General features: G+C 35.6%; 1 protein-coding gene across 3 annotated transcripts in view; it reads right to left on the bottom strand.

Annotated features, from left to right (window-relative positions):
• The window catches only part of ACTR3 (ARP3 actin-related protein 3 homolog (yeast)), a 124,112-nt gene that overhangs the window by 40,866 nt on the left and 69,898 nt on the right, over nt 1-13,348 (bottom strand). For 2 of the 3 annotated variants that reach the window (XM_011970309.1, XM_011970308.1), the window contains one exon: nt 9,961-11,950. In XM_011970309.1, the coding sequence (XP_011825699.1) occupies nt 11,855-11,950 (96 nt within the window). In that variant the 3' untranslated portion in view covers nt 9,961-11,854. Of the gene's footprint in view, nt 1-9,960; nt 11,951-13,348 lie in introns of those variants that run through there. The other variant, XM_011970307.1, reaches the window with a different exon arrangement.

Raw genomic sequence — 13,348 nt, 5'->3', positions numbered from 1 at the left:
GCTTTTTCTACGCTACTATATTCAGATTTATTGACTTCTTCAGTGGTATACTGAGCTACTTTTAATTTATGGTTTATTTTGCTATGCCATGACTAAGGTAGTGGGTGAACAAATGTAAACATGCAAAGCTTTGAAAAACAAATTAGATTGTGGTGAAGAACTGTCCATTTACTTCTGCACATTTTCAGGTGCAAATGACATTCTATATTTCCTTACAGTAAAACCTGACAGCTTATGACCTCTTAGTTCCTATGCATCTATTTCATCTCTAACGACACTACTAACAAGGGTTATTTGCACTTATCACACATTATGACAAACACATCTATCCATTGACTTTTAGGTGACTGCAGACAAATGGAGCTATAAAAGGCTTCAATTGCACAGCGCCTCATTGCTTAAGAGTAATTTGTGCTTTATTAGGCAGAGGTGAAACTATGATGAAGAGGATGTCACTGATGATCTATTAGGTTTCAAACTTCGGGAAAGTTTCAAGGAAATAGCTAAGATGGGAAACTTCTTTGATTCAATGTGGAAAGCATTTACTAAATATTTACTGTGTATCCAATGCTGGCCAAGGCAATTTTAAAAATCAGGTGGAACTGGCTGAGCACGGTGGCTCACGCCTGTAATTCAGCACTTGGGAGACATAGTTGGGCGGAGCCCTTAAGGTCAGGAGTTCGAGACAAGCCTGGCCAATATGGTGAAACCCCGTCACTAAAGTACAATTAGCTCGGTGTGGTGGTGCATGCCTGTAATTCCAGCTACTCAGGAGACTCAGGCACAAGAATCACTTGAACTCAGGAGGCAGAGGTTTCAGTGGGCTGAGATCGTGCCACTGCACTCAAGCCTGGGTGACAGAGCAAGACTCTGTCTCAAAAAAAGATAAAAAGAAAAAGAAAAATACACACAAAACCATTAAAAGTGGAAAACACAGGATAAAGGGATATATGTTACATATTATGTAAATACACATACATAATGCTAAATTGAGAAATTACTGAAATTAAAAAAATCAATACAGTTTTCTTGGTTCATGTCTGCAGTATCAAATACTGTTAAAAACAGTGACAACAGCCAGGTGCAGTGGCTCTTACCTGTAATCCCAGCTACTCAGGAGGCTGAGGTAAGAGGATCATTTGAGCCCAACAGTTCAAGATCAGATTGGGCAACAAAGCAAGACCCGGTCTCAAAATGCCCAGTGACTTACCCTAAATTCAGTGAAACTAAAAAAAAAAAAAAAAAAAAAAAAGTGACAATAAATACTATGAATACAACTGCTTTCTTAAAGTGTTCCTGAACACTCAGTTAAAATCAATTTCTCTATCCTTTTGTACTTTTCACTTGGAATGTACTTCTATCTAGCACAATCAGCCCAAAGCCTCTATGAACCAACTTATAGTCTGACAAACATGACCCATTATCATGAAGGAAACTATGAACAGAGTAACCACGGAAATTAAGGTTTAGGGGAGGGGTAAAATTCAAATGAATCAGCATTTCCATAGGCTCAGAACAAAGCAGGGCTGTGTCTAAAGGGATCAGGTGTGCAAGTGGGCCTAGTATCCTGTATCCGTGGAAACTGTAGTTAAGCTAGATGTAGAATGTGTGTCCAAGAAGTCCTTATCTGAAGTTCTGCATTTCCTTTGGGAATGAAGGCGCTTCTCTGTGTTAAAGTGAATTACATAAAAGTGGGATGTTTCATTCTTACTGAAAGAATTTTCAACAGTAAAATTTCTGATAGTCTATGATTTTAGAGAACAAAGTTTCTCAGTGAGAAAGAAGGCAATAGTCACTCGAAGGGAGTTATGACAGGTTACAGCTGCAGCAGGTCCTTGGGAGAAATATTGTCTCCTGCCTTTATCTGTGTGTGATGAAGGACAAGGCAGATTTATACTTTCTCAGTCTGAGTTAATTTTTACTTACCCACTTCCATTACAACATTAAACACACACTGTCCTGCATTTTGTTAGTAATACTCAGGGCTGTCTCCCTGGTAGGCTATAAATACAAAGTGCACTGTATTCCCACCAAGGTCTAGCACAGTGTCTCTCATATGGTACATACTCGGAAAAAAATTTTGGACTGAACCTGATTACCAAGAAGAGGCAGTATTTCAAGTTCATCAACCTAAAGAGGTTACGTCAAGTGGCAGGTTAGGGAGCTCTTCTATAATTAGAAGAGCTTCCCACTTGCAAAACTGAAGGCAAGCCACTCCTCAGCTGGAAAAAACATTATTTTAACAGTATTTCACTAGGAATCCATTCAACAAAGTTGATCCTACAAAGGGAACTTTTCAAAGGAAACAGCTATGCACACAGGACAGCCTGTGTAAATTCTGTTTACATAAATATACTTTCAAACCTGCACCTTTTAGATGTTGCTCTTTTTATGGATGATGACAACGAGCCTTTTCCGTCTTATCTTACCCTAGGCATACATTAACTGCTTAAAAAGGCATAGCCTATCGAGTTATTACTCAAATAATGTATGTTCAATCATCTCAGCTCAAATATATCATTACTAAACAATCACACCCATTATAGAGAACATAATGACACCATTTGGAGTGGAAAGCTGTTCTCAACCCCGCGGTAAAGAGCTTTTGTGTCATAGGAACACTTTCCACTTCATCTCATCATGAAATGTTAATACACTGCAAGGAGTTGTTTGTAAATTAGTCTAGCGGGTGTAAACCAGAGAACAGACAGTACAAAAAGCTGTTGTTCAGAAGAGTGAAAGACATGAAACTAGAACTTCTCTGTGTTTAATAATTCTAGGGTAAACTCACTGGGATTTAGTGAACATGAGACGAAACTTCCCCTCTGATAAAGCAGTTCAGCTCTGCACCAAAATATAATCAAGTTCATCAACGTTTAATTACTTAATTAAGACTAGACTAATACATGAAAACCATTCCTAAAGAGAAGTCCTTGCCAAGTATTCAACCATGTCCTGTTGATCAGCAACCATGTCCTGTTGATCAGCCACATGTACCAGAACTGGCCCTTATCTCAGAGATGACACATAAGGTACACATTCAAAGGCAGCAGTGATGACAAGTGTCAGGAAGGCCTCTCCATGTAAGACTGCTTTGTTTTTACTCTAAGTGTGGAGCCCCCTCTTGAGGTCAGGAGCAACATCACACATGCATTACTACAGCTGCTACTTAAGAGTCAGATGTGTAAGAGACATCTTAGAGCAGGAGTCCTACCTGGCACAATGAGATGCAGAGGGAAAGCTCCCTCACTCTAAAATAACTCAAGGCTACCTAAAAGGCTTTTGTACTGTCAGAACACATATTTATTCTATTTTTCAAAATACTTACAAGCTTTCATTTGTATCTAACCTCAGGCAACTTTTATCTCAATCTGAAGTGCTATCCCCAAAATTCACAAACTGGGATGAGGATCTTCTTTATAAATGTTAGCTTTAAGCTATCAATTTTGAGTCCATTTTGCAGGTTTGTAAGGACACTGTAAAAGAATCTGGCAGCACATGGAGGAAAGAAAGCTGCTTGCTTTCTTGATAAAAGTATAGCTTCAGCTGGTTTGTTTACTACTTAAGCTAAAATGGCCTGCATCCACTTTCTTAAGGAACTTTACTTCCTTCTATAGTTGCTCATTTGTAAGTTTATAATAAGCCCAAAGAGGCCAGCTGCTTTGGAAAGGGTAATGATCTAGCCAAGGATAAAGTGACCCCGAGCACGTAATGCCTGGACCTCAGAACACCACACAATTTCAGTTAGTTCTTAACATAATTTTATAACTTTGAGCATTTTTAAGTTATTGAAATTTTCTGTGGAAAATAGCCAACTTAAATTGTTAGGATACAGAGGAGAGTATACCTTGAGTAAATATGTTTTGGGATATAAAATCAAAATCACAATCTTCTTTCACGGTAAAGTTCACCTTAGGAAAAAGTATCTTGGGAGTGGCATACCAATGTCAGTTCTGTGCTAAAATAATAAAGAGCAACTGGTTAAACCAATCCGTGCTATCACTTAGGATTCAGATTGAAACATGAAAAACACACCACTTCTGCAGTTCTAGATCACATATTGCAAATATGGAAATAGTTTCTCAACTTTCTTTTCCAGGGAAGAAACCTTCATGTATAGTACATACATTCTCAACGGACACATGTTGAGCCAGTTTATGAGCGCCTCAAATCTCCACGATGAATAAAAGCCAGTTATCATGTATGTGTAATGTAATATTAAGGGGTAAAAATGTCTTACATGTTTCAGTAGACTATGCAATTAACTTCTCATCTTTTCAACTGCAGAAATTGTACAAAGTCTAACCTTAAAAGAAATGTAGAGAACACTAGCAAGTACTGTAAAAAGAGAATTTTAAGGGCAGAAAAAAACAAAAAAGAATCTTAGAATGTTACCCAATCCTTTACCTCTCCTGGATTTCATTAATGCAAGAATGTACACAATCTTATTTCTGGTTTTGAAATTTTAACAGTACTTTGTTGTAACCTGAATATACTTTTAAAGTTCCAGAATGCAAAACTCACGTTTCATTCACCACCATCCGCAGCACCTTGAAGACTGCTTAGCACACAGAATGTTCCAAATCAATACTGCTGATAAATAAATCCCACTGCAAATTACTGTCACAGCCTAAAGAACATCTTTAGTTTTACTGAAGTCATGGGTATATGACTGAAAATGGCGTGCTTTAAATGGGAAAACGGAACGCATTATTTCTATGGTCCAGATTCAATTTGCTTTTAATAGTAAGCCTTACTGAAATATATTCACTTATAGATAAGGGCAGAAGAGAGAGACATCTAGTGGGTGGAGGGAAGGAGTAAGCTCAGAAGCCACATCTGCCATTCCTTCCATCTCTTGGCTAAATGTCTGAAAAAGCCATTTGTCAATTTTGTGAAACAGGTCAAAGGGGTGTTGCTACTTCAATTTCAGAAAGAATACTAGAATACTAATGATTGAATGAAAAATCTTCCACTTGGGGTTTAAGAAGTCATTTCTCCTTGAGGGGAAAATACATAAAAGCATTTCATTCATTGTTCTAATACCCTGAGGAATATTGCCCCCAGAGTTGCAACCTTCCACTTTATAAAGGTGTAGATAGATAAATAGAAAAAGATAGTACTGCCCCAACCAAATAATGCTATTTCTTTTGAGATATACCAGTGGCAGGGGACTCCAGAGACATTTAACTCAGATGTTATCTAAAGGCAATCACTAGCAGATCTTTAGGCTTGAGGTCATTAAAACATATATACACATATAAGGGCTGATCCATTTTTTCAGTGGACCATCTTAAAAGGAAGATAACGGCCAGGCGCGGTGGCTCAAGCCTGTAATCCTAGCACTTTGGGAGGCCGAGACGGGCGGATCACGAGGTCAGGAGATCGAGACCATCCTGGCTAACACGGTGAAACCCCGTCTTTACTAAAAAAAATACAAAAAACTAGCCGGGCGAGGTGGCGGGCGCCTGTAGTCCCAGCTACTCCAGAGGCTGAGGCAGGAGAATGGCGTGAACCCGGGAGGCGGAGCTTGCAGTGAGCTGAGATCCGGCCACTGCGCTCCAGCCTGGGCGACAGAGCGAGACTCCGTCTCAAAAAAAAAAAAAAAGAGGAAGATAACTTTATTCACCAAATGTTTAAGCATCTGCCACATGCCAAGCATTGTATTTTATAACATCATCACAAACTTCCCTTTTACTTGTAGCCTAAAAATGTTTTACTAGTCTTTATAAGTCAAGTGAGGTACTATTTCATAAAAGATCCAGTTATGTCACTGGCAAGTTGAACTTTCAGTATTAGTGAGATCAGAAACGAGGTACACAAATTTAGCACCAACGTGGAGATACATAGCCAAAATGTGAAAGACCTCAAGTATGCTCCGTGGCAGAGCTAGATTAGGCGGTGTGAAATCCCCATGGTTTTTCTGTATATGGAATGTCATTTTTCTTTTAAGAGCTCATTGCCTATTCATAAAGTCCAATCCAATCTCAAATAGAGTGCTGAGTTTTAGGTTCCTGCATTAGTTCCGCACATTAGCCTGGTAACTGTAGTATCAAACATGACTTGGTCATCTGATACCTCCCTCTAGTAGTTTAGCACAGTAATGTTGCTATCAGCTTTCCCAATAGAATTAGTCAGAGAAGATAAGAAATGTTGCCAAATTAATTTTGAAAAAACATTTAATAAACCATATGTTATTCAGTAAAATATCAAAAGAATTATAACCAATAAGTTCTATTCTGCCACTACTTGTGTGGTCTTTGCAGTCACTTTTTCCACAATGCTATTTATGTCAATCATGTCTGTGATTTCACCCTGAACTGCATCAACTTTTTCAGCCAATGTTTGTACTCAAGGGTGTGTTTGAAGGTGTCAGATATCCTTCAATCTTCCCTCCCACTCTTCTCCTAACTTAACTTCTCCTAATCACAATATTCTATTCCCTTCCCCAATTGCTGTAACTCAAGTTGCTTCTGCCATATCTAAAACATTGTCCCCACCTACTCTCCATCTACTAAAACATTCATCTTTCAAGGTCTGGGGTAAGAAAAATCAGTCTACTGCAGTAGAAACTACCCCACTAGTGCTTTAGTCATCTCATGAATATATACATTATTCCAACTAATCATTATGGCATTAAAAACAAGTCTCAGATTTTCTTGTTGTTCACGAATTTATTTGGGAAAGATCCCATGTACCCCCAATAAGAAAAAGACGTATGGTTCCAATTCCGATATCAATTTTCTAAAATAATTCCAAATAAGATTAACAATCTACTGCAACCTTGAATCTTATTCATCAAAAATGGACGAAGTTTAGAATTAAGCCATCTCTAAATCAAGTGGTTTAACATGGGCTCTGGACAATAAAAGAGAGTCAAAATTGATCAATAAAAGCCAGAGGTAGAAATTAGTCATGTTTCTACTGCTCATGTTGAATGTTACAAGACATTTCAGGACATTTCAATTATCCTTGTACAACGATCTGATTTAGAGCCCATGATCATTTACACTACAGAGATTTGGAAATGACCGAAGACTTAGACAATTATTTAAGACCTACTTCAGAAAAGTTATGATCACTTAGTAATCCCCCACTATTTTACGCAGAATTTCACTTTTAAGGTGGAAACCAGTAAACAGAAAAAAGTAGTAACTTGGTCATATTTGACAAATATGGGTATTATGAAGGAACAAAAGTTGCATACTCATGTAATTCAGTTTTAATTTTAACATGAAAAATAATTTTTATTCATTCATTCATCAAACACATCTACTGAGACAACTACTATATGCCAAGCAATACGTAAGGCACTGAAAATATGAAATGAATAAAGAAGATGCTACTGTAGAATTACTTTCTTCATCTGTTGTTAGACGTAACATTTAGGTAAAAATTTTAGGAGCAAAGTACTAATTTTTAAACCATAGATCCACTTTTACAAGCCCCACTTTCACCTTACACAGCTGGATTTCTCCCTCTAAACAACTATCACTACCATTTTTAGAAACAGAAATTTCACACTTACTGTCTCTCAGATCTTATCTAGGCAAAATATTTGTCGCTCCTCTAAGAGTGCCTTTACTATTAGACTAGCCTCTAAGCCAAGGACAGAATATTAATTCATCTTTACGAACAGTACTGGAACCACAGTAGACAGTCAATAAATGTTCTGGGATTGGAGGCCCAAAACTTGATGCAATATATAGGTAATATAAGTGAATGCTGGTGCTTGAATAAAAGGGAAACTTTATTTTAATTCAGCATCTTAGTTTTAATGTAATTATAAAGGTCACCAAAAATTGACAGAACACTAGAAAACAATTGCTAAATCAAAATAGAATATCATATACTTTTAATTTTTCATCTTTTTCTTTCATGTTTTTCAGTTGCCTTCTTTCCTAGATCATGTATTTCTATCATTTCTTTTTTAATGTTCCTGTGATCACTGGAGCACTAGTAATAAATCCTTAACTCAAATAGGTTATATTTAATTTCAGCACCCAAGCTCCAAATGCATCAGCTAAAGTGGGTTATAGCATGGAGAATACCTCAGATGACCATATATTTTAATTTATTTTTGTTAAGAGTCTATCAAGACCAAGGCAAATTATAATAAAAGTTCTCATATAATAGAAAACAAATTATATGGAAAAGGATAAACATTTATACAGTATTGAAGCATTATCAACAATGAGTAGCAGAAATTCTTTTTCACTGAAGTCCAAAAGCCATGCCAGCCCTCCAGCAGATCCAAAGATTCTTGCTAAAGGTCAATTCAGGATATAGACCTAATATAGGAACCAAGCATTTACTGTCAAGATTTGCTATGAAAGTCCCACATAACTTGTAATAACTCTGTCTTTGGCCAACTATATATACAAGGTGCTGTTACAATGAAATATATTTTAAGGCACAGGATTCCAAACTGAGTAGAACATTTTGCTCCCAGAGTTTGCATAGATTTTGGATTATTTATACCAGCTAATAGAATTAGTACCAATTAACCTGAGTTGGAAATCTGGGTGCTAACAGAGAGACTTCAGAGGGCTATCCAAGGTACTCATGCCTAGTGACTATGAACTATGAAAGTTCAGAAAGAATGGGTCACAGGAATCAAGGTTGAGCTGGTAAGAGAAGGGGGAAAAGACTGGACTTCACTACTGACAGATTAGCCCAGAACGAAGGGAACAAAAACATTCTTTACGGTACAAATAAGTCTTTTACAACACAAATAATCTCCTCAATAATTTTATAAACATTCTAGTATCTGAAAGAAGTTTCTATAAATATATTCTCCAGTATTTTTCTGTAGAAATTAAGAATAAAGATCATAATTGGCCTATTATCCCTGTATTTCATATTATTTCTAAATATATTCCTAGAAATATCTGCAAGAATAGTTATTTTGATCTTTAAGTAGCTGTGAATATAAAGCAAAAAATTGTATTGGGGGGTCTGAATAACCACTTTATCTCTTACAGAAAAGAAGATAGGTAAGAGGGTGAGTACTTATAGTAGGTGCCATGAATTAATGTCTAAGGGTTAAGACGTGAAAATTGCTCACTTTTTGAAAAGCAGGAATCAAGTTAAGATAATGACCATTGATTTTATTTGTCCATTACTATTTCCCACTTGATCAAAGCACTGCCTATTAAAAAGGATAAATCAGATAACACCTTTAACTACTACAAATGAATCAACAGAAAAGGCTAGGTTTTGCAGTCAGAATCTACTACACTGCTAATATTGCTATTATTAAGCTACATTATATTCTAACAACTCAAAGAAATTGCAGGATAATCCAGCATAATGCCTTTACCTGATATATAAATGGAATTAAGGTCCAGAGAGTTCAAATACTTTGTCCAAAATAATAAAAATATATTTTCCAAGTTTTAACAAAAAACAAATTTCGAGGAGCTATATCATCAATTATCAGAAACAGAATTAAAAATTCAATCACTGGCTTCAGTTGGTGCTTTTCCAATGTACCGTGCTCATGTTGCTTGATATCTAATCAGTGTTACAGACTTTTTAGTTCACCTTGGTCAACCTCTACATATTTCCAACTGAAGTTGCTTTAAGTTGAAAAAATGATATACAATCACAGGAGAGAGATATAAAGAAACAAGAATGCTGTTACCATCCTATTAGGGTTCACTCCTCCAAAAGTAGAGCAAAAGGGGTATCAGGAAATACACAAGAAAGGCTGGAGTTTTGTCTCCCCAAATAAGTGTAAGCTTAAAGAAAGTTTTTGACCTTCACGTTTTTGTAGCAAACAGTTAAGAACATCTCTGTATAAATATGCCTGAGATTGTCATCAAACAGCTTTATACACATGTCTTTCTAGCTTATTCACTTACTACCCAACCATCGCCGGCGGAAAAGACATTTATGACGATGCTAACAATATTTTATTGGGCCAGCAGCCAGACATCTTTACTGCTTATCAATATAGTTCTTTATCAAAAGATCTTTAATAAAGCAAAGTGCAGAACAGTATATACAGTAAGTTCCTATTTGTGTAAAATAAGAAAGCTACATTTATTTCTATCTACACAGAAAATTACAATACAAGGACATCTAAGACATTCCAAATAGTCTGTGTAATGATGTAAAAATGAGACAGGCTAGGGAAAAAAAACTTACTTTTGCTAATCTACTCTTTGGTACTGTTTGAATAGTATTTTTATAATGTTTGTGAAATACTTTTTCCAGTTTAAAAAAAAAGGGGGACCTTTGATACTGACAATGATACTACTATAGGATATATAGTTTGTCTTTTACAATTCCATACTCAAAGAAGGAAGATTCACAAAAATGATTATAGGATTTTAAATATTCAGATCCACTCTAAACAAAAACTGAAGTTTACTCCCCAATTCTATCTTCATAGTAAAAACAAAAAACTAAACACTTTATATTATTTCACTTTTGAATAGAAGTATTCTAATCCTAACGTGTTATTTTCATGAATGATGGAGTTCAAGTGTTCACTGACAATTGCTAGTAAAAAGCCTATGAAACATTTCCCATTTTATCTTTCTATAAATAACTGGTAAAATTTTAAGGTCACAAGAAATTTTCCACCATACACATTACAGAGATTTCAATAACTCCCAAATCTCAACAGAAACAGATATCATATCACATACATAAAAACAAAGTAGAATTACATTACTTTAAAAAAAAAAAAAAACATTAGAAAAGGTAATTCAGTTTTAATTTATTTTCATCACTTTTTCTTCATAATCCAGATATTTTAAAATGCAAAGAAAATTAACTTTCAATGGTATGTTCAGGGACTGGCACTAAAAAAAATTTTCAGACTGCAAATGAGTTATACAAATGAAAATATCAAATGGAGATCCAGTTATCAAAATGAAAGCACTCAACATATTAAAAGTTCACAAGTATTTGTATTGAGCACATTAAAAAAGTCAGCTTGCTAACAACTGTTGTGATTTTAAAGAACTATTGCAGAAGTTTGAAGAAAATAGATTTATTAGTTAACTTATAAAGAGATTAAAGAGCCTGAAACAAGTATTAAAAAGAAATTTGTGCCTTTATTAGAATGTTGTTAGGCTTTAAATATGCCAATTTTGATAAATTATTGTTGTTGTTTTTTTTTTTATAAGAAACAACACTACAGAACTGCAATACTGGTCCAACACTCTTGTCTTTACTCTTCTTTTAAAGCAAGAAACAGAATGCAAGTAATCAGAAAGCACTAGCAGGCATCAGTTAATCCAAGATACTAGCTCTTAGTTCCAAAAGCACTTGCAAAGAAAACCTTTTCAGGGGAAGGGGTGGAGAGGGATGGAAGCACTCCATAATAACTGGAATCCCATGAGTGTGTATGCCAAGTCTCATGAGGCTATTTTTTCAATTTATCCTTTACTTGGTCATGGTTTTTTCCCTCAAATACAATTTTTCTTTGACTTTTTTTCCTCAAAGTATAAAAAGTATGAAATATAAACAAGCTCTTGCACTGCACACTTAGAAGTGTACAATTCAAGCATTATAGAGCTATCTACACACTGATAAATCCCATCAAATCTTGGATAATTCATTAATATACAAAATATCAGGGCACAGAAAGAACTAAAACCCACTTCTTTTTGTTACACATAAGATTCAAATATTCAATCTAAAGAAAAACACAATCACTTTCGCTCTCTTCTACATCTGCATGTTGATACACTTATTAAAATATTCCTGTATAATCATGTTTGGTGTTACTATTTCAAGTCAGGTTTAAAACCTCAAAACCAGCCATCCAGACAAAACAGGTAATCAGAAAGATTATCTCTTCCCCACCTCCCTAACCCCAATAACTATGAAGTCAATTTTACGACATGACTCCAAACACTGGATTGTGACGACAAATGCTAGGTCCAATTTCTTCATAGTCCTTTTTGGTGTGGCATACTTGGTAGAACTCAGGCTGAAAACAAAAAATGTGTATTTTTATAAAGGTCAAAAATCTACCATCTTCAAAGTATACTGAAATAAATTTTAAGAGTGATGCTTTAAAATAGATGTTAAGTCTAAAATGTTTATTATTAGTCCATTCATGGCATGAAAGCTTAGAAATTCTAGCAACCATGACTTACAACCAGCTATAAATCTTTATCGGAACTCCAAAAGAGCAATTAACTCCTGTCCCCCATCCTTGTCTCACACACCTGCCGCGAGGATTCTGAAATTTTGAAGAATGGAAGGTTCTCAAATGCCTAGTCTCTTCTGTTGAGACTTTCCCACACTTTCATTGCACCAATAATGTAAAGAAGCAGCATTCGCCTAACTACAGATAAACTACTCCTAGTCATGCTATGATCATTTTTCGTCTAGTTCTAAGAAATGTCTAGATCATTTGCCTTCCTCACTCAAGATCTGGAAAAGATGGACTGTTCCATGCTGTGTTACCTCATTTCTCAAGGCAAAGTCACAAACTCAACTAGGTTATAAGGCCCAACTGAAGAAGACTAAAATTGAGGAAGAAAATAACTTTCACCTCCTATTTTGGAAATGGTTTTAAATCCAAAGTTGTACAGTTATTCAATAATTCAGATAAAAGCTCCTTCATTTTAATATTCCATGCACTACCAGAACAAAACACCAATACTTCCTAGGTTAATGGTATTAGAACACTAGAATATCTTTTAAGGGGGCTTTAAAGACATTTTAATTTGGGGACAGGATTTAGAATAATTCCCTTTACTCAGTGGAGAACATCATCCTTTCTATGCAATGAAACTTAACTTTTACCTTAATGTTTTTAAATACTTAAACAGAACAAACAAGGACCTTCTGATGACTAAATTACCAGCTTTAATAGAACCTTCCCTACAGATAAACTTTAAAACATAGTATAAAATGGTCACTCTAAAACAATGGCTAGCAAGCTTAAAAAAAAAAAAAAATTAAAATGACTTCCAATTAAATTTAAATTACTTCCAATTTTTAAAATACTACAAATATATATAGACAAAGTTTCCTATTATTTTTAGATAAAATTTAAAGGAATTTGCTTTGTTCTTCACTAAGTACAGATAGACTCTTCTATCTTAAAAAAATATTTATAAATTTAAACATAAGCTTCAGCCAGGCGCAGCAGCTCACACCTATAAACTCAGCGCTCTTTGGGAGGTTGAGGTGGGACGATCACTTGAGCCCAGGAGTCTGAGACCAGCCTGGGCACATAGTAAGACCTCATCTCAATAAAAAATAATAATAAAGGCCGGGAGCAGTGGCTCACGCCTGTAATCCCAATGATTTGGGAGGCCGAGATGGGTGGATCACCCAAGGTCAGGAGTTTGAGAGTAACCTAGCCAACATGGTG

Source organism: Mandrillus leucophaeus, unplaced genomic scaffold (genome assembly GCF_000951045.1).
Source record: "Mandrillus leucophaeus isolate KB7577 unplaced genomic scaffold, Mleu.le_1.0 Scaffold94, whole genome shotgun sequence".
Lineage (NCBI taxonomy): Eukaryota > Metazoa > Chordata > Mammalia > Primates > Cercopithecidae > Mandrillus > Mandrillus leucophaeus.
This window is presented reverse-complemented; position numbering and strand designations above follow the sequence as displayed.